General features: G+C 46.3%; 1 protein-coding gene across 2 annotated transcripts in view; it reads right to left on the reverse strand.

Annotated features, from left to right (window-relative positions):
* Positions 1-21,212, reverse strand: part of PPP4R3A (protein phosphatase 4 regulatory subunit 3A) — an 80,969-nt gene that overhangs the window by 6,423 nt on the left and 53,334 nt on the right. Inside the window, exons 11-15 of one of the 2 annotated variants that reach the window (XR_013216644.1) lie at positions 18,710-18,879; positions 16,102-16,244; positions 8,609-8,799; positions 8,368-8,527; positions 5,381-5,598 (exon numbers count right to left, since the gene is read on the reverse strand). Coding sequence is in view for 1 of the 2 variants with exons in the window: in XM_077267794.1 (XP_077123909.1) it covers positions 5,381-5,598; positions 8,609-8,799; positions 16,102-16,244; positions 18,710-18,879 (722 nt within the window). In the remaining variant the exon portion in view is untranslated. The remainder of the gene's footprint in view (positions 1-5,380; positions 5,599-8,367; positions 8,528-8,608; positions 8,800-16,101; positions 16,245-18,709; positions 18,880-21,212) is intronic. The other variant, XM_077267794.1, reaches the window with a different exon arrangement.

Consider the following 21,212-nt stretch of genomic DNA (forward strand, 5'->3'; position numbering starts at 1 on the left):
GGCTTTCCTGATTGTAAGGCCGCGACCTGGGCTTCTTTGCACTCCTTTGCGAGTTGTGTTTTTTTTTTTTGTTGTTGTTTTTTTAAATACAGGGTTCATACCCATGCCTCGTGTGATGCAGGCCTGGCAAGGAAGGTGCCTGCAGGCGGTGGTTACGCACTGGCCAACCTGAGTACGCTTTTCTTTGCATCTTTTCTCTTCCCACCCTAGGGACTTCTTTGGGAAGTCCCATGGTTACCTGTGTCCCCCAATGAAGCGATAAAGAGGGATTTTTGGTACTCACCGTAAAATCTTTCTTGGAGCCTTCATTGGGGGACACAGAACACTCCCTAATTGTTAGTACCATTATTGGGCCTAAGTGCCTTCGTTGATGCGTTGGTGCATATGTTGAGTTTTTGGTTGCTTCTCCTACTGCTTTAACACTAACTGAGGTACTTTGTGCCTGTCTGTGGGTGTATACAGGAGAAGAGGAGCTAATTTCCTTTTTTGGCATAGTGTGAGCCTCCTAGCGACAGCAGCATACACCCATGGTTACCTGTGTCCCCCAATGAAAGCTCCAAGAAAGATTTTATGGTGAGTACCAAAAATCCCTCTTTTTTACAGCCGTGGCCATTTTCCCCGTGTCCGGTACCAGGTATCCCCTTTCATCCCTGGCTGCGCCCCCTCTCTGGTTTCCCTAGCCATTCCCTATCGAGCTATTAACTTTTGCACTCTTTCTGGGCCAATAGGAGGCCTCGCTAGGTCAGAGAGTCTTTTCTCTAGCCAGACCACGCCCCCCGCTTTGCGCACGTCTTTTCTGTGCTTTTTTTCTTTCCTCCTATCTGAGCTCCCTCTCCCGGCCGGGGCATACCCCTCTGCGATACTCCAATCAGAGGGGCGCTTTCTGTTTCTGAGAAAGGTTATTTACCATGTCCTGCATCTTTGAGTTCTGGTCCATATCAGACTCTGACTCAGACTGGGAATCCACCTGCAACCTAAAAGCCGCCTCCGAGGAGGGGGCATGGGGTGAGGAATGCATAAGGGAGGATGCAGAGAGACCCGGAGAACTAAAGGAAGAACTGAAAGGAGCACGCTTCCTTTGCTTTGTACCCGATTTGACCCTGCGGAGGTCGCAGTCAGGTGCATGCGAATCACCATGAGAGGCGTTCGGAGCAATGGTGGCAGTAGACAAATGCAGGGGTCATTCCAGACCTGGACTGTGAAATTTTTGTCAGATCTGAGATTGACGTGGCAACAGCCCACTCCCGAGGGAGGGGAGTGCTCTCATCCTGGGCGTTAGGGTGCTCCTTTGGGGCAGACATGGTGGTGGAGGAGTCAAGACAAAAATAACAGAGCCTACCTGATGCCAGCGACAACCAGAAGAGAGATGTGGAATCTGTTTGCAGAGAGCGCAGGATATACCTGTGTTCCCCGTGAGCAGAGCGCCAGCAGAACCACAGAGCCCGCAGGATATGGCGGTGAGAAGAGGCCGATACAGACTTTGCTTGTCCCCACACTGCTGCAATCTGCCGTCCAGCAAAAGAGAAAGCAAGCGTCCTATTGGCTGACATGCCGGGAGCGTGGACAACCAGGACAACCTGCCGGCCGATGAATAAGAAGGTTCCCTTCCAATTAGCTGACACGCCGGGGGTGTGGACAGCCGGGAAGGTGACGCTCTGTGATAGGAGCGGAAGAAAGAGCGCCATGGGGGGCGTGACCAGCTCAACAAAAGAGGAGGAAGACATCCTACTGGATAAAAAGAGTGCGCGATTTAAACGCACGCCAGTGACTGGCTAAAGGAAGCAGGAGAGGTGCGGTCAGCAAGGGGAGGAGGGGGGGTACGCAAGTGCTGGGCCCGGCTATGGGAAACATGGCCGCGGCCACCAGCTGTTCTCTACCACTAACGCCGCCCTGTCCCCTTGGGATGAAGGAACAGGGTACCCCGGGATAACGCCTGCAGCTGTGAAGGTAGGGAGGGAGACATACCTGCGGGTGAGTCACGGTGGGAGACATACCTGCGGAGAGTCCGGGTCCCTCTGTAGCAATGAGGATCACATCAGGAGCCCTCGGGTGGGAGAAGGTCACTGAAATGCGAAATCCTCCTTCCCACAATGTCTCCAGACGGTGCAGAAGATGGCATCAACCCCTTACAAAAAGGGGGAGGCCACCGCTGGTGACCATCGTCTTCCTCTCAGCCCTCTCCGAGGAGAGGGGTGAGGTGGGAAAAGGCAAGGACTGGCCACCGGGAATCACCCTGAAACACCTGTAAAGGTGACAGGGGATAAAGTCCTGTCTTCGGGTCCAAGAGTGGGCGAAAACAGGGTGAGAAATTACACCCTGTTACCCTGAAGCTGAAGAACCTGAAAGACAAAGGAAAAAGATTAATAAAACACAACAGATGACCTGAAAAGGAAAAGATGGATCTGGGATCAGATCTAGGTCTGCCTCCTACAGACACTAAGCTTAAACTGAGGTACTTTGTGCCTGCCTGTGGTTGTATACTGGGGAGGAGGAGCCATCTTCCTTTTTTTGCAAAGTGTCAGCCTTCTAGCGACAGCAGCATACTCCCATGGTTACCTGTCCCCCCCCCCCCTCCTAAGGTAAGCTTCAAGAGCCCTCGGGTGGGAGAGGGTCGATGGAAACTGGGATCCTCCTTCCCGCACCATCTCCAGACGGTGCAGAAGACAGCATCAATCCCTTACAAGAAGGGGGAAGGCCACCGCTGGTGCCCATCGTCTTTCTCTCAACCCTCTCCGAGGAGAGGGGTGCGCAGGAGAAAAGGCAAGGACTGGCCACTGGAAATCACCCTGAAACACCCGTAAGAGTGACAGGGGATAAAGTCCTGCCTGTGGGTCTGAGAGTGGGCGATATGGGTGACACCACACTGCTCTCGGCCGCGTACGTATGGGAAAACAGGGTGAGAAATTACACAGTTACCCTAAAAAGATGAACCTGAAAAAAAAAAAAAGGCAAAAAGATTAATAAACACAAACAGGGAACCTGCAAGGAAAAATGCAGATCTGGGATCAGATCCAGGTTCGCCTCCTACAAACACTAAGCTTAAACTGAGGTACTTTGTGCCTGTCAGTGGGTGTATACTGCTGAGGAGCTATCTTTCTTTTTTGCCTAGTGTCAGCCTCCTAGCAACAGCAGCATACACCCCATGGTTACCCGTGTCCCCCAATGAAGGGATATAGAGACAGAACTTAATATTTGGTATAGAAACCTTTGTTTGCAATTACAGAGGTCAGATGTTTCCTGTAGTTCTTGACCAAGTTTGCACACACTGCAGCAGGGATTTTGAGCCACTCCTCCACACAGATCTTGCAGATTTCAGAGCTGTCGCTGGGCAACATTGAGTTTCAGCTCCTTCCAAATATTTTCTCTTAAAAAGTTCAGGTCTGGAGACTGGCTAGGCCACTCCAGGACCTTGAAATGCTTCTTATGGAGCCATTCCTTAGTTGTTCTGGCTGCGTGTTTTTGGTCAGCGTCGTGCTGGAAGACCCAGCCAGGACCCATTTTCAGTGCTCTTACTGAGTGAAAAAGGTTGTTGGCCAAAATCTCGCTACACCTGACCCCATCCACCCTCCCTTCAAAACAGTAGTCATCCTGTCCCCTTTGCAGAAAAGCACCCCCAAAGTATGATGTTTCCCCCACCATGCTTCAAGGTTGGGGCGGTGTTCATGGGGTTGTACTCATCCTTCATCTTCCTCCAAACACGGCGAGTGGCATGGATACCAAAAAGTTCTATTCAGATTGTCATTGGCAACTTTCAGACAGGCCCCTGGACATGTGCTGGTGTAAGCAGGAGAACCTAGTGTGTTAGTAATGCTAATGTTTCAGACAGTGGTCCCAGCTCTCTTCAGGTCCCTGTGTAGTTCTGGGCCAACTGCAGACCTTTCCCTGAATCTTCCCTACCTCAAGGCAAGATCTTGCATGCAGCCCCAGACCGAGGAAGATTGAAAGTCAACTTGTGTTTCGTCCATTCCTAATAATTGCGCCAACAGTTGTTAATTCTCACCAAGCTGCTTACCTATTGTCCTGTAGCCCATCCCAGCCTTGTGCAGGTCTACAATTTTGTCACTGGTGTCCTTAGACAGCCCTTTGGTCTTGGCCATATGGTGGAAAGGTTGGAGTGTGATTCAGTGTGTGGACAGGTGTCTTTTATACAGGTAACAAGTTCAAACAGGTGCAATTAATACAGGTGCAATTAATACAGGTGCAGAGTAGGAGGCTTCTTAAAGGGAACCTGTCACCCCCAAAATCGATGATGAGGTAAGCCCACCTTCATCAGGGGCTTATCTACAGCATTCTGTAATGCTGTAGATAAGCCCCCGATGTTACCTGAAAGAGGAGAAAAAGAGGTTAGATTATACTCACCCAGGGGTGGTCCCGCTGTGGTCCGGTCCGATGGGCGTCTCAGGTCCGCTCCGGCGCCTCCTATTTTCATTCCATGACGTCCTCTTCTGGTCTTCACGCCGCGGCTCTGGCGCAGGCGTACTTTGTCTGTCCTGTTGAAGGCAGAGCAAAGTACTGCAGTGTGCAGGCATCGGGGCTCTCTGACCTTTCCGGCGCCTGCGCACTGCAGTACTTTGCTCTGCCCTCAACAGGACAGACAAAGTACGCCTGCGCCAGAGCCGCGGCGTGAAGACCAGGAGAGGACGTCATGGAATGAAGATAAAAGGCGCTGGAACGGACCTGTGACACAGACCGCAGCAGGACCGCCCCTGGGTGAGTATAATCTAATGTCTTTTTCTCCTCTTTCAGGTAACATCGGGGGCTTATCTACAGCATTACAGAATGCTGTAGATAAGCCCCTGATGACGGTGGGCTTAGCTCACCATCGATTTTGGGGGTGACAGGTTCCCTTTAAAACAAAAAAACTAACAGGTCTGTGAGAGATAGAATTATTGCTGGTTGGTCAGTGATCAAATACTTATTTCATGCAATAAAATGCAATTTAATTATTTAAAAATCCAACAATGTGATTTTGTTTTTTGTTTTTTTAAATTCTGTCTCTCACAGGTGAAGCATACCTACAATAATTACAGACCTCTCCATTCTTTGTAGGTGGGAAAACATGCAAAATCAGCAGTATATAAAAAAAATTATTTTCCCCACTGTATGTGTTAACATAATCCCACTCGTGAGCCAGGGATGTTACTGCCCAATCTCACCTCACAATATGGAAGGGATTAGAGCCAGATTACCCCTTTATTAGGACATCTCTCACCATTCCACAGGATAAGTGTTTGATCACTGAGTGCTCACCACTACAATAAGGGTCACTGGTTCCCAGTTTCTGGGCCAGATGGACAGAATAGAGCAGCAGTGGCACTAGTTTTCTATAAATTTGGCTTGGCAAACATCTGCCATTGTGTGATTGCAAATGTTAATGTACCTTTGTAGTAATAGCTGCCGTCTGGGGTGTGCTTTTGGAAACTGATCCAGGAGAACCAGGAGATCCTGGAGAACCAGGTGATCCCGGTAAGCTGCTCGCTGTCGACTGGCTGGTGAGGTTTGTCTTTGTGCCTCCAGAAAAGGAAAGCTTAAAACTTGAACTCTGGCGGCCGGTGAGATTGGTTTTTAGAAGAACCTCTTTTTCTTCACTTTCTTTCACTGTAAATTAAGATGAAACAAGGGCAAAACAAATGTTAGAGCATTTTCAGACTCACCAAATGACATTTATTGAACTCACTAAAACAAATACTTGGAAAAAATATATATATATTTGAAATGTTGAGTTACTTTCCTTGATTACAGAGCATGAATCATATCCATGAAGCAAGAGTGAGTATGGAACAAGTCCACTTTTAAAGGACCGGAATTGGGGTTACTGAACTGAACCTATGTTATCAGAAGAGACATTCTTATAAATTAAAGAATGTTATCTTATACACACGTGGTCAAAATTTTTGTTGCCCCTCGTTTAATGACAGAAAAACCCACAATGGTCACAGAAACGACGTAAATCTGACAAAATTAATAACAACTAAAAGATCTATGCAAATTAAAGAATTGCTTTTCAACCATGCTTCCACAGATTTTATTTTATTTTTTTTAAATAAAACTCATGAAATAGGCCTGGACAGAAATGATGGTACCCCTGAAAATAATGTGACAAAAGGGACATATTAAATCAAAGTGTGTTCACTAACTAGCATCACAGGTGTCTACAATCTTGGAATCAGTGAGTGGCCTGTATATAGGGCTACAGATACTCACTGTGCTGTTTGGTGACATGGTGTGTATCACACTCAACATGGACCAGAGGAAGCGACGGAAAGAATTGTCTCAGGAGATTACAAAGAAAATTAAAGACAAACATGTTAAAGGTAAAAGTTATAAGACCATCTCCAAGCAGCTTGATGTTCCTGTGACTACAGTTGCACATATTATTCAGAAATTTAAGATCCATGGGACTGTAACAAACCTCCCTGGACGTGGCCACAGGACGAAAAGTGATGACAAATCAAAGAGACGGATAATACGAATGGTAACAAAAAAGCCCAGAAAATTTTCTAAACAGATTAAAGGTGAACTTCAAGCTCAAAGAACATCAGTGTCAGATCACACCATCCGTCGTTGTATGAGCCAAAGTGGACTTCATGGGAGACGACCAAGGAGGACACCATTGTTGAAAAAAAAATCATAAAAAAGCCAGACTGGAATTTGCCAAACTACATGTTGACAAGCCACAAACCTTCTGGAATAATGTCCTGTGGACAGATGAGACAAAAATTGAACTTTTTGGCAAGGCACATCAGCTCTATGTTCACAGATGGAAAAATGAAGCATATCAAGAAAAGAACATTGTCCCTACTGTGAAACATGGAGGAGGCTCTGTTATGTTCTGGGGCTGCTTTGCTCCATCTGGCACAGAGTGTCTAGAATCTGTGCAAGGGTACAATGAAATCTCACGATTATCAAGGGATTCTAGAGAGAAATATGTAGCCCAGTGTCAGAAAGCTTGGTCTCAGTCACAGGTCATGGGTCTTGCAACAGGATAATGACCCAAAACACACAGCTAAAAACACCCAAGAATGGCTAAGAGAAAAACATTGGGCTATTCTGAAGTGGCCTTCCATGAGCCCTGACCTAAATCCTATTGAGCATCTTTGGAAAAAGCTGAAACATGCCGTCTGGAAAAGGCAACCTGAGGAGTGGGCCAAAAATACCTGTCGAGAGGTGCAGAAGTCTCATTGACAGCTACCGGAATCGTTTGATTGCAGTGATTGCCTCAAAAGGTTGTGCAATAAAATATTAAGTTAAGGGTACTATCATTTCTGTCCAGGCCTATTTCATGAGTTTTATTTATTTATTTTTATTCTGTGGAAGCATGGTTGAAAAGCATCGTCTGACTTTCATCATCATTGTCATAGATTCTTTCTATTTATTATTACTTTTGTCAGATTCAAGTTATTTCTGTGACCATTCTGGGTTTTTCTGTCATTAAACGAGGGGTACCAACAATTTTTACCACGCGTGTATTTTTGAACAACACATGTTGGTTGAGAAGCTCAGGCTTTATCACCCCCCCCCCCCCCCCCAAAAAAAAAAAAAAAATCATTTGTAACTGTCGAAGCTGAGGGACATTGTCAATGCCTCATAATACTGTGGAAGAAGTTGTTCCCATTCACAGAGCAACTCATCAAGGCGAGTGTACAGCTAAAAAGCGATCCAGGATTGCCATTTATATCACTGCCATATTGACTAAGCTCAGATTGCCCCTCTATGTCCCTCTTCTCCCCCCACTTCCCTTTGAGAGTCCCTGCTATTGCTATACTGGTAATCAAACAGGGAACACAGAGCAATTCAACCACTTCTATATCAAGATGATAAAAATGTCAGACATAGAAATTTATGAAGAGCTGTGCTTCACGGTTATGTTAAAAAATAATTTTTTTTGCACGAGACATACAATTTTTATTTTCAGAAATTTTTCCCTTGGCATAAATTATGGAAAAAGTAAACACAAGCAATCTTGACAGCTTTAGAACAGTGCTTGCAAGCTGAATAACAAAGAATTTGCATGCACGCACTGCTTGCCTAAGAGACCAGCCACCGCTACAAAGCAGTACACAAAATTATAAATCAATCCAGTCTTGAGAGCAGAGATGGCTTTAATAAAGAGGTAAATTGCGAAGTTGCTTGTTTTTTCTTTAGAAATGTTTTTCTTTGCAATTTTACCCATGATGATGGGACAATGCCTTTAAGGGGCAGGCGATTCTTTGTGGTATTTGTGAAGGATCCCTAATGTAAGGTTGAGCACCTACACAAACCTTCCCAAGTGCTCTTTAAAATAAAATGGTAACATCCATGTCTAGCTTAATAGACCTGATCGGTTTTTCTCTGCAGCATCAGACGTCCATTTCCATAAGTTCTTACCACAAATGCTGACCAAATAACGTTCCTTGTTCCACTGCATCCACTGTCTATGTAGTAACTTCAGACGAGCCAAATGAAGCCAAAGGAACTGGAGCTTATATCTGAAAGCCAGGTCTGAACTGTTCATGCTCCAATTCATTCTTTGCCAAGTTGAAAGTTACTAATATAAAGATCAATGAGTGACCTTGATAAATATATGGCCTCCTCCACATGTTAATGGTTCAAATGGACAAATACTTACATTTTTTTCTCTCCATGAATTTACTGATGGGGTCCATCAGATCGTCACTGCTCTTTATTTTGTCAGAAGGCAGCACCATTGGATCCCCATCCTCCAGATCTTCCTCATCGTTGTTGAACCACATTTCCTCTTCATCCTCTATAGAACGAGCATCTCTACGGTACCGGTGATTCCTGAGGATGGACCGCATGCTACGCAGCAAACCAACATTAATTAGTTCACAGGTCTAATTAATCCTGTAAAGATGGGGATGTGGCAAAGAGCTGACGTGTTAAACCTCTAGTGATGAATATTCACAACTTTATGGAGTTGCTGATCACAAGTCTAACAAAAGGAAATCTGTAGGAGGCAGCATCAATAACAAGGTTTATTACTTTCTGTGCCTTCTCCATTGCTGTATACATAGTGCTAACAAAGAGAGTAATAGGAAGCACCAATGACGATTCCTCCTGCATACACAGTCGTCATATCGCTGGATCTAGTGAGACAGGAGTTGCTGGGTCATAAGAGACCCCGGACAGCTATGCTATGCAACCAGGAGGCTGCATTTCCCTTGTAATTGGGGAGAACATACAGTACCTTTGCCAGTTACAATGGAAATAAGGTAAAAATAAAAAATATTTTCATATTTTGTCTTATGTACTATGGGGCGCACAATGTGTAAAATAAATGAAAAAAAAAAAAAAAACTGGTAAGAAAATAAACAAAAAAATGTCATTGTCAATCCAAATCGCTGTTACTGGCTCTGCCCCATAAAAAAATATAGACGTGTCCCATATATAAATACTTATGTTCCAGAATGGGATGGCAAATTTTAAATGTATTTTAGTGTTCATAAAAAATAAATAAAAAATAGACACTAATTTCCCATATTTTTCAACTGACATCGCCCGTTATCAGAAGGAAAAACAAAAGAAAACCTCATGTAACACGAAAAAATAAATACATGTAAATTGACTTGAATATATGAATGAGAAAACAGGATTTTTGGTTACTCACCGTAAAATTTGTTTCTCGGAGCCTTCATTGGGAGACACAGGAACCATGGGTGTATGCTGCTGCCACTAGGAGGCTGACACTACGCACAAAAAAAGTTAGCTCCTCCTCAGCAGTGCACACCCCACCAACCGGCACTAGGTTAATCAGTGAGAAAGCAGTCGGAGAAGCAATAAGTAAAGAATAACATAGAAGGAAATACACAAACAACCAAACAGCAACAATAGAAAAAAAAAAGTCAGTACTGCTACCAAGCTTGGGTGGAGGCTGTGTCCCCAATGAAGACTCAGAGAAACAGATTTTATGGTGAGTAACCAAAAATCCTGTTTTCTTTATCGCTTTATTGGGGGACACAGGAAATCATGGGACGTTCCAAAGCAGTCCGGGGGGGAAGGGAAAACAGCACAACTCCATTCAGGTCAGAGAACTCATCACTGCCACGTGCAAGATTCTCCTACCTAGGCTGGTATCAGCTGAGAAGTAGGTATGGACCCTGTAGAACAGGGGTGGTGAACCTCAGGCCCACATGCGGCACGCGGTGACTTTTCATACGGCCCACGGGCAGGTCCCCTGAGTCCACAATGCTCGGGAGGCAGCCGAATCCTGCCAGCCCTTTAACCCCCAAATGCACAGTATGCAGCATTAATTACAGATCGCTGCCTGCCTGCCCCTGTGATATTTGTGCTCCCATGTGGTCACAGTGCCTATGCCTGCCCGAAGATGCATGTCACCCCCCCAATGCTGAATATCCCCCTCCCCCAGAGACCTTTCCAATCCTGGAAAAGCAGCTGTGAGAAGCAACACGAACATGATCAGTATCACCTAACATCACAGCTGCACCAAAGAGAAGCAGCTCTAGCCGTCACAATAAGGTCCCCCGAATGATTGCAGAAATTTCCAAATGGCCCCCGAATGGAAAAAGGTTCGCCACCCCTGCTGTAGAACTTGGCAAACATGAGAGTCGAAGACCATGTCGCCACGTTGCAAAGCTGTAGAGCGGATGTCTGATGGCAAAGGGCCTAGGAAGCCCCCACCGCTTCGGTGGAGTGGGCCTTAATCCATGGGGGGAGGCGCTCTGTTCTTAATACTGTACCCCTCCAAGATGGTCGCCTGGATCCAGCGAGGAATTATAGCCTTGGAGGCCAGAAGGCTGCTTGGAGGGCCCTCAGGGATCACAGAGAATCCGTCCTCCGGAAGGGGCAGTCCTAGAAAGGTAAATGCAAATCGTCCTGACCAGGTAGAAAAACCACCTTCATAAGAGAGAAGTGGTAAAGAGACCTACGTGAGCAGCTCGATAGGGGGGACAATTTTGAAAAACCGTTGGCAAATGGGTCTTGCAAATCAAAAAAGCTAACAAGAAAAAACCCCAAAGTAAACATAGAAAAGATAAAATGTAACTTTTAATATATTAAATTTAAAAGACTAAAGACAAACAACAATCACCATACACATGTAACCGTGCTCTCTAAGTGCACTCTACAAAAGATACCCTAGGCTCTGCACCTGCCTGTCAACGGAGGTTGGCAACCTAAACAAATATGCAAGTGATGGCGCCCCCGCTCCTCGTTGCCTGACTCCAAGTGTCCTGGAGGACCAACCCTGCTGACAGCGTAGTGAAGCACTGAGAGTCATTATCTATTATCTTAGTTCTAATTTATTTGTTGCTGATTAGTTAATTCTTTTCAGTGCATCTCTCTGATACTTGTCTGTCCACATATTCCTGTTGTCAAATTCCCTAGTTTCCCTGTACTTTACATCGAGTGAGCTTGTGTTTGCCTGATTCACCATTAGAGAAAAAATCCAGGACACTTAGGGTCAGCCATCAAGGAGCGGGGGCACCATCACTCGTAAATTTGTTTAGGGTGCCAACCTCCAATGACAGGCAGGTGCAGAGTCTAGGGTATCTATTATAAATTGTACTTGGAGAGCACGGTTACATGTGTATGGTGATTGTTGTTTGTCTTTAGTCTTTTAAATTTAATATATTAAAAGATACAGTTAGTCTTTTTAATCTTTACTTTGGGGTTTTTTCTTGTTAGCCAGCTCCAAAGCGGGAATCTCGAGAGTCTGCAGAACCAGATTAAGGTCCCAGTGATCTCCTGGGGCCGATAGGGAGGGGCTGAATGAGCCAGTCCTTGAATAAAGGTTCTGACCTGAGAACATGCAGCTAAATTCTTTTGGAAAGGAATAGCCAAAGCAGAGGCTTGCCCTTCAGAGAACTGAGAGTTAGACCTTCATTAAGCCATGACTGAAGAAAGGCCAGAACAGCAATAAGAGAGAAAACCATAAGCACGGTGTGATCAGTCTCACACCATTAGAAAAAGGCATTCCAAGTCCGATAATAGACTTGAAATGACAGCTTTCAAGCCCAAATCATCGTCTGACTCACACATTTCAGAGAACCTAGAACGCTCTTAGAACCATGGTCTCAACAGCCGCGACATCAAAACAAGCGACCGAGAATTCTGGTGGAAGATGGGACTCTGAGAAAGAAGATCTGGACTGTCTGGCAGTTTCCAAAGAGCTTCCGCGGGTAAATTGACAACCTCTGTGTACCAGGTGCCCTTCTAGGCCAATCTGGTGCTAATAGGATGACTGGCACCCCTTCAGCCTTGATTTTCTTTAACTGCCTGGGAAGCAGGGGAAGAGGCAGAAACAGATAAGAGAGAGAAAATTGTGACCACCAGGGCATCGCCACCCACCGCGAAAGGATCGTGGTACCCGAAGATGAACTGTGGGACCTTTCTGTTCATCCTGGAGGTCATGTGATCCACATCAAAAGTGCTCCATCGTAAACAAATCTGATGGAAGATATCCTGATGCAGGGACCATTTTCACGCAGCGAGACCCTTGCAACTGAGAAAGTCGGCGGCCCAATTGTCTAAGCAGGTAATGTGAACTGCCGAAATTGCCAGAACCATGTTCTCTGCCCAGAAATGAATCTTAGAGACTTCGGCCATGGCCATAAGACTAGTTCCTCCCTGGTGGTTGACATATACCACCGCCGTGGCATTATCCGTCTGGACTCACACAGGTAGTCCCCTGAGAAGTTCCTGCCAGTGGAGAAAGGACAGAATGGCAGAGAGCTATCTTCCGGGATCCGTTGCAACCAATTGTCAGTGAATATGAAGGAAGGACCAACCCTGCTGAAAGCGGGAGGGGGCAGCCACCAAGTTAGGGACGCCCAGACTCGAGACGAGAACAAAACAAGACGATCCAGGGAAAAAACTCCCGCTGTGGTTGCCAGGCCAAAAGGCAGAGCAACTAATTGAAAATGGTCTTGCCGTACCGCGAACCGAAGTAGTCTCTGATGACCCAGAAAAATCGGGATATGGAGATAGGAGTCTTGGATATCCACTAAACATGGGAATTCCTCCATGGAAGCCATTACTGAACAAAGATACCATCCTGAAATGACGTAGGCTGACTCTCTTGTTGAGCAAGTTGAGATCCAGGATAGGTCGAGCAAACCCGACCTTTGGATCTGCAAAGTTGTTTGAATAGAAACCTAAAAAATATTCCTGAGATGGGACAGGAAACTAAGTCTGTTCGGAGCAGAGAGGATATGGCTGCGAAAAAACCCAGGACCAGGAAGGGGTCCCTTAGTGGCCCGGGATTCGAAAAAACGATCTCGGAGTCGCAAAATGAATTCTATTTTGGATCCTGAAGATAACTGATCCTTTGCGTCCTCGACAGAGACGAGCCAAGTGTCCTTGGAGAACAAGAGACGGCCACCCACCTCGGGAAACTTCCTGGTTGATAGTGGAGAGTCATGCGGAGGAGAATCTGCAAGGTCTGCTCTTTGAGGATCTGCTTTACACAATTTGAGGATGCCAGCAGGGTGTTGGTTTGAGGATAGCCTTCTCTTTTCCTGTTGCGCCTGTGGCTAAAGAAGAAAAGGTTTGGCCTGAGGAAGAAGAGCTTTTCCCTTCGGTGGCCTCCATCACAATTTGGTCCAGCCTGTTCTTAACAGTCGTGAACCCTGGAAGTGCAGACTGGTCAGAGACTTCTTGGAAGACAAGTCCGCTTGCCACGCCTTTAGCTAGATGGTCTTGCGGATGGCCAGTATATTCCTGGATGCTTGAGCTGCACAAGAAGCAGCGTCCAGGGCGGAGGTCACTAAGCATTCTCCCGCTTGTGAGATCTTGTCCGCTAAGTCAGCTAACTCAGACGCGGCTCCAGCAAGGATGCCCTGACGGAGTTGCTTGGCCCATGCAGATATAGACTTTGACACCCATGTGGTGGCTAAGGCAGGGCATAGGGTGGAACCTGATGCTTCAAAGGCTGATTTGGCAAAGGACCCCAGGAGTCTGTCATTGGGGTCCTTGAGTAATGCCCGTCCGTAAGGGGGAGGACCCATATTGGTGGATAGTCTGGAGACAAGAGAGCCCACAGCCGGAAACAGTCCAATTTTCGGTGAGATCTGTAGCGAAGGAGTACAGGATACCGAGCCACTCCTCTCTCTGGAAGCATTTGGTCGGGTTTTCCCGCTCTCTGGAGAGGACCCCATCAAATTCCTTATGGGGGCAAAAACTCTAGAAGTTCATCTTGTCCATCTGAAGGACACTGCCTGCTTTGAGGGCTTCATGGGAGCATCCTTGATATTAAGGGTCTGGTTGACCACCACAATGAGACTCTCGACCATGTATGTCTCTCAAGTTAGAGACCTGGTCTGAATCAGGCTTCTGAACTCCACTCTGATTCTGGGGAGGATGACTGGGAAGAAGCTGCCTGCCGAGAGGGGCTAGAGAGCGAGAGGGGGATCTGGAGCAAATCTCCTGCCTAGCCCTCTTATGGCCATTGCTGATAAGTCATGGAAGGAGGTAAGAGTGGATCATGGGATCAGCCGTCAGCACCGGGGAAGGGATAGGCAACCTGTCCAGTACGGATACCAGGGTTTTTGTAAGATTGCAATGGATTGAGACAGAGTTTGCCTACACTGGGATAAGGGGGCCACTGTCTCCGAAAGAGATGGAGGACTCCTGGGTGGTAAGGACAGAGGGATTGCTAGAATCCGGACAGAGGCGAGAAGACTGACTTGAAGGGAGTCTGCACTTACAAGAAGAACAGAAAGTGCTTGACTAGGGTAATAGGGGCTGAAGGGTGAGAGCGCTCTCCTTTAGAATTAGACATGACAGAAGAAGGCAGAGTCACTAACTAATGCCAGATGTTCGGGGACAGAAAAGGAGAATTGCTGAAAAGTCAGTCTGTAGAGCAGAGTTTACCCAGAGGAGAGCATAGGACCAGCAAGCTGACCAAAGTTCTCCAGTTATGAGAGCTCGGGAAGGCTGGATGGAGAGACTCCTGAAGTAAAGTGGGCAATCTGTCCCAATCCAGATGCCGGAAAATGGCGCAGTAGGGGGACGATGCGCAGTCCCGGCGCCACTGAGGTAGGAAAGTGGGCAAGGTTGCACGACAAGAAGGAGGGAAGGGGTGAGGGTTAAGCGCTATGGCTAGGAAAGTGAGGCCGGGGGCCTAAATTAGCAAGTGAGGCCGGGGCCTAAATTAGCAAGTGAGGCTGGCGAAGGGCAGCGCAGAAGCCTAAAAAGCTGCGGAATAAAAACTGTGTCCAGACAAACATGCTCACACCTACACACTTAGCCCCCAGAGGCTGCACTGGATTCTTCCAATAACATCCTATGGCCCTTCTTCTCATCGCCTCTGGAATCCTGGAGTCCTTAATAAAGAAAGGGAGAAAAAGGAGACCTGTGGGGAAAAAAAGGGTACCTCTCCATCTCTGAAGAATACTCAGACGACCGAACCTCACCGGCTTGCAGGGCGTCTGTACATCATGAGATCGTCAGAATCTGGTGGGTTAGCGGGGCCAGGACCATTCTCTGGATCACATGAACACTCTTGATGTGTTAGGGGTTGGGGTCCTGCCGGATAGACAGATGACAATACAGGGTGTCCACACCATACTCTCTGTCTGGTATTACAGTGTGACTGTTCACACTGTATCCCTCCAGAGGTAGAAGAGAACCATCTGAAAAAAGGGGAAAAGTTACTGAAAAACAAAAACCGAGGTAGATATGGGTCTAGTGAAAGGCCCGTGTCCACCGCCTACTGACACCAAGCTAAGACTGATTAACTTAGTGCCAAGTTGGTGGGGTGCACCCTGCTGAGGAGCTATCTTTTTTTGTGCATAGTGTCAGCCTCCTAGTGGCAGCAGCATACACCCATGGTTTCCTGCGTCCCCAATGATTTGATAGAGAAAAACAAGCATAGCTTTTTAAGCCTCAAGTACAAAAAAAAAAAAAAAAGTGCGTGGTCAAGAATGGAGGTAAATAGCGCAATCTTGAAATAGTGAATAACTTGCAGTCAGCATTACCAAATGAATTTATGGTGTTAGCATGAAGCAGATTCACATCCGCGCTACGCCAGATGATTTATGCATGCTGGACCAATTAGAGCCTAAACTAAAAGCTATAAAATAAATACAAAGGACATTACTAAACATTAAACAATCTTCAGTAACACGGCTCTTGGACACAAACCTGTCAAGTTTGGGGTTGTCTTGTCTTTCACGTTGCTGATCATACCGCAGCTTAAGCCCTTTGAAGGTCTGTACATAGTCCACATCCTCTAATGCTTTCCAGTAATTCTCAATGACATGAGCCGTTAATGATTTGACGTCCTCCTGTAGGTGGGACAGGAATCGTAACCATCAATGAGGTGTAGGGAGCATGAATATTCATGCAATATGGCTTTTACTTCCCATTTCTTGTCAATAGCATTGGTGGAGGACAAGACTGTGGTTATAAGCTATGCCACTAAGAGGTTTGACACTGTTTAAACATTTTTTATAAAATGTTGATTCTGTCTGGTAGGTAGGTCTGTTTTAGGCTAGTAGGAGGCATACACAACTACCATGAGGTCTTCTGCACATTTCTTTAATTTTTTTTCCTTTGGGGGGTACCGATATCTCTCACCTTGTATTCATCATTCCAGGGAGGACAAAAAGTGAACTTAACAGAAGTGTACTTCAGCAAATGCCATTTAGTGCCAGTCACCAATCCATCAGATTGCTGCCGAAGTGAAGTGCCGGTGTCCCAATGATCCATGAGAATACACTGAAAGATTGACCCTGTGGGTGTCTGATGACAAAATGCCCTCCCACCACCAGTTTGTCCAGCCACTTTATCTTCGGGCTTTCTGCGAGTTGTCCCCTAGGGTCTCCCTCCTTATTTCCCCTTTGTCTTCAACGCCGCCCTTCAATCCTCTGTTTTACAGCCATCTTTGCTGTGTTCTGTACTTTTTACCACTTCTCCTTGAGATTCTGGGGCCTATTTTGTGCTTTTCCAGGAGGGGGTTTTGGTTGGTGTTTACAGAGCGTCTACCTGGTCCCTTCAAATCCGTGGCCTCTGGGTTGCTTCTGCACTAAGCCAGGGAGCCTCACTAATCAACCCCACCCAGCTTTTCTCACAGCTAGGCCACAAACTTTGTATTTCCTTTAGAGGTCATGGCGCACTGGAATTTGTGGCTATGACCTTCGACAGCAGGGCAAGACGACTTTTTCTTCCACCACAGAACCGCAACCTGCTTAAAGCCTGAGTGTCTCACTTCCAGACAGAAACCTTGAACTCCATACGTTTTTGTATGAGGGTTCTGAGCGGGGCGATTTTGGGTTTTCGTGACTGTACTCTTAGCCCAGTTTCACACACGCCCTCTACAATATTCCATTTTGTTACTTAGGAATAAGTCAGTGGACTTGTTGAATATTTTCATCTGTCTCACTGTTAAGAGTCCGCAGAGACCTTCGTTGGTAGTTAACCCTTGCTCTACAGGGGCAGAGTTCTCGCGGTTCTCTCTCTTCTCTTCTGCCCAGCGTTCTCAAGTGGCCCAAGGCAAAACGTGTTCCAGAGATCAAAACAACTCTGCACTGGCCTTGCCGGGCACGGTACTCCAATCTTATTCCGATAGTCCCAGAAGCTCCATGGCCATTCTCTATTTCCAACTACCTTTAACAAGCTTCTCTGTTGCATCCTATTAGTCCTCTGTTATGTTTATCAGCATGCCTATTGAATATGAGATCAATGTCTGACTCTGTTGCCCAAACCATGCTGAAGGCTTGAAAGCTGCAATCTTCCAATGTTTACCACCAGACTAGGGAGTTTCTACTTTAGCTGGTGTGATAAGAGGGACATCGATCCTAGGGTTTTCCCCATTTGTAGGATTACTGCCATTCTACAGTCAGATATGGATATAAAACTCACCTCCTTAAAATGGACAGTTTTTGCCTTTTTCAGTGTACGATACCCTGTTTATGAAAAGCTAAGACATTCTTTTCAGGGGCTGGCTCATTGCGCTCCTCGTTACAGGCATCCTGTGGACCTTTGAGACTTTCTCTTTGCCCAGTCTCTGCTCAAAAAGTCTCCCTTTGAGCAGCTTTGTAGAAGCTGCCCAAAGTTTCTGTTGTGGAAAGTGGCATTTCTGGCAGCTATAACCTTTCGTAGGATGTCTGAGTTTGCTGCCCTTTCTTGCATGGCTCACTTCATTGGTCTCCTTCAGGACAAGGTGGTCATATGCTAAATGCCATCTTTTGTTTCAAAAGTGGGTCTCGGATTTCCACCTCAATGAAGATATCGTCCTCCCTTCTTTTTGCTCACCTCATGTTCAACCCATTCGCTCTCGACCATCTGGATCTGGTCTGGGCCTTTAGGGTCTATCTTTTGGATAAAGAAGCCAGTCAGCCTCCAGGACAACCATTGAAAAATGGATTGCTTGGCTATTGTGAAAATTTAAAGGCCAGGGACAAATTACCACCTGGGCAGCCAGGCATCAGGTTTCTTTCTCTCAAGGCTGCCACCTGTATCTCAGTTCACGCCTCAAATTCTACAAGATCCACACTCTGGCTTTTGTTGGTTCCGGCTTGGGACACAAGATATTGCAAGCTGCTGTCTATTAGGCGGTCCGCATGCTCAGCTTTTGTTTTTCCTCACCCATCGGGAGTGCTCTGAAACCGCCTCACCTACTGTCGAGCCTCCTAATAACAGGGCGTATACCCACAGTTCTGTGTCCCCCAATGTATTCAATGAGAAAGGGAAGTTATGGTTAGTACAAAAATCCATTATCTTCTTATATTAAATACAACCAAGAACTCACCACTCGGACATATTCAAAGATTTCTATAATGGCAGAGTTTAGAAGGTTATACCGGGAACCATTATTGAGAAACGCTTTAACCACAGGCTCAAACAGGAAGCTTTTCACTATGTATCTGTTGTAGAATTCATCCTTCAGACCGACTATTTTCCGCATGAACCGCAGGGCACCTGAAATAACACGATAGCTATATTAAAACAGGCTTTTCACTTACCATACTAAATTAAAACTTTGGTTATTAAAAAAAAATAAAAAATCAGTTTTACCATAATAAATTGATAATTTCTATCTGCAAATTCACGGACCCCCTGGGAATTATTTATTCAACACAATGTCCCATGTGAGAAAACTGCATGGACTGCACACCACACAGCTCCATTTAACCCCTTTCTGCCATCAGACGTACTATCCCGACCATGTGACCTGGGATTAATTCCCACGGAAGGGATAGTACGCCATACGTGATCAGCCGGTGGCATAAGGAAGCATCGCGCAGGGATGGGGGTCCCTGCGTGCTTCCCTGAGACCCTCAGAACAACGCGATGTGATCGCGTTGTTCCCAGGGTCTCCTCCCTGCAGGCCCCCGGATCCAAGATGGCCACAGGGTCCTTCCGGGTCCTGCAGGGAGGTGGCTTGTCAGTGCCTGCTGAGAGCAGGCACCAGCAAGCCTCCTGCACTGCCTGTTAGATCGCTGATCTGACACAGTACTCTGCAAAGTGTCAGATCAGCGATCTGACTTTATATAGTGATGGCCCACCCTGGGACATTGTAAAAAAAAAAAAAAAGAAGTTAACATGTGTAAATATATTTAACAAAAATTCCTAAATAAAAGAAAAAATATATATTTTTCCAAAAAAATAATTTCTTTATGTAAACTAAAAAAAAAATAAAAAAAAAAGTATACATATTTAGTATTGCCGCGTCCGTAAAGACCCGACCTATAAAACTGTTCCACTAATTAACCCCTTCAGTGAACACCGTAAAAAAAAAAAAAAAAACACGACGCAAAAAACAATGCTTTATCATAATACCGCCAAACAAAAAGTGGAACAACAATTAAATCACCCTGTATCCGTCTGCTATTCCAGGTATGTCCTCTGGCTGCAATCCCAATCCCATCACCATCACCCAACTTTCCTGATCCTTGTCACTCTGTATCCATCTGCTATTCCTGGTATGTCCTCTGGCTGCTATTACTCTGTTTTGTTTTGTTTTCCTTCCTGCATATTTTCCCACCATAATTCTTTGATGCTAGCACACAGTTGGATTTATCTGTCCATTTGATTTTGACTATTTCCTTTTGCATTTTCCTTTCTGACTTCTAATTAATCCCCTCCTGTCTCTGTAATGAGTCTCCATGCTGCTTCACCCTCCTGATCATACCTGGCCTATTTCATGTGCACTTAGCCTGTTATAAATTCAGAGCCGCAGGTCTGTCTGGACCGTGGTCTGTCTCTAGAAGGATGACAGCAGAAATATGCCAGATATGATCCAGAAGTGAACAGAAGGTACGACTAACCACTGTTAATAAAGGTACTAAATTTCTTTCCCTTTCCGCCACACTTACTCATCATGCTGACATACGCTCTAACAGTTTTGGCTCCATTAATCCTCACTCTCCTTCGCTATCCTCAAACCCCAGCACCCCCTAACCAAGTAATAATCTTTCCTTCCCTCTTGCCTCCCCACCTGACCTCCCCCGCTGACTTGCTCCTCAACCTCAGATCTCTCCTAATAAAACACAAAACAAGCTGCCCACTCTCCTTCTCCCACCTGCTCTGTCTCTCTCTGCTTCTCCTCACTGCTGGCGACATATCTCCCAATCCTGGACCCCTCATACCTCCTATTATTACCCCCCTTCTATGGCTCCCAACCCAACATAAACACCCGAAATCTTGCCCACCTCAAATCCGTGCCCTCAACGCCCACCACCCTGCTCCCTCTCTTTGGATCACTCTGGAATGCCCGCTTTGTCTGCAAAAAACTCCACGTGATTAACGACCTCTTTACCTCTCGTAATCTTCCCTTCCTGGGCCTCTCCGAAACATGGCTGACATAGCCTTCCCTGCTGCACTATGTTACGGCGGCCTCCACTTCACCCACACTCCCCGTCCGGGCAACAGACATGGTGGAGGAGTGGGCCTGCTCCTTTCTTCCAACTGTACCTTTAACCCAATCCCACCTCTACCCTCCCCTCTTCTGAAGTCCACTCTGTCCGCATCTACTCTCCCTCCAGCCTCCAAATGGCTGTCATATACCGACCTCCGGGCCTGACCACTGCCTTTATTGACCAATTCTCCACCTGGCTCCTTCACTTTCTGTCTGCTGACATTCCCACCAGTGACTTCAACATCCCCATTGACACCCACCAGTCAGCAGCTTCCAAACTACTGCCCCTTACTTCATCTTTTGAACTTACTCAGTGGTCCTCCTCAGCCACCCACACAGACAGACACACATTAGACCTGGTCTTCACCCGTTTCTGCTCCCTATCTAACTTCAT

This window comes from Ranitomeya variabilis, chromosome 1, assembly GCF_051348905.1.
Source record: "Ranitomeya variabilis isolate aRanVar5 chromosome 1, aRanVar5.hap1, whole genome shotgun sequence".
In the NCBI taxonomy this organism is placed as follows: Eukaryota; Metazoa; Chordata; class Amphibia; order Anura; family Dendrobatidae; genus Ranitomeya; species Ranitomeya variabilis.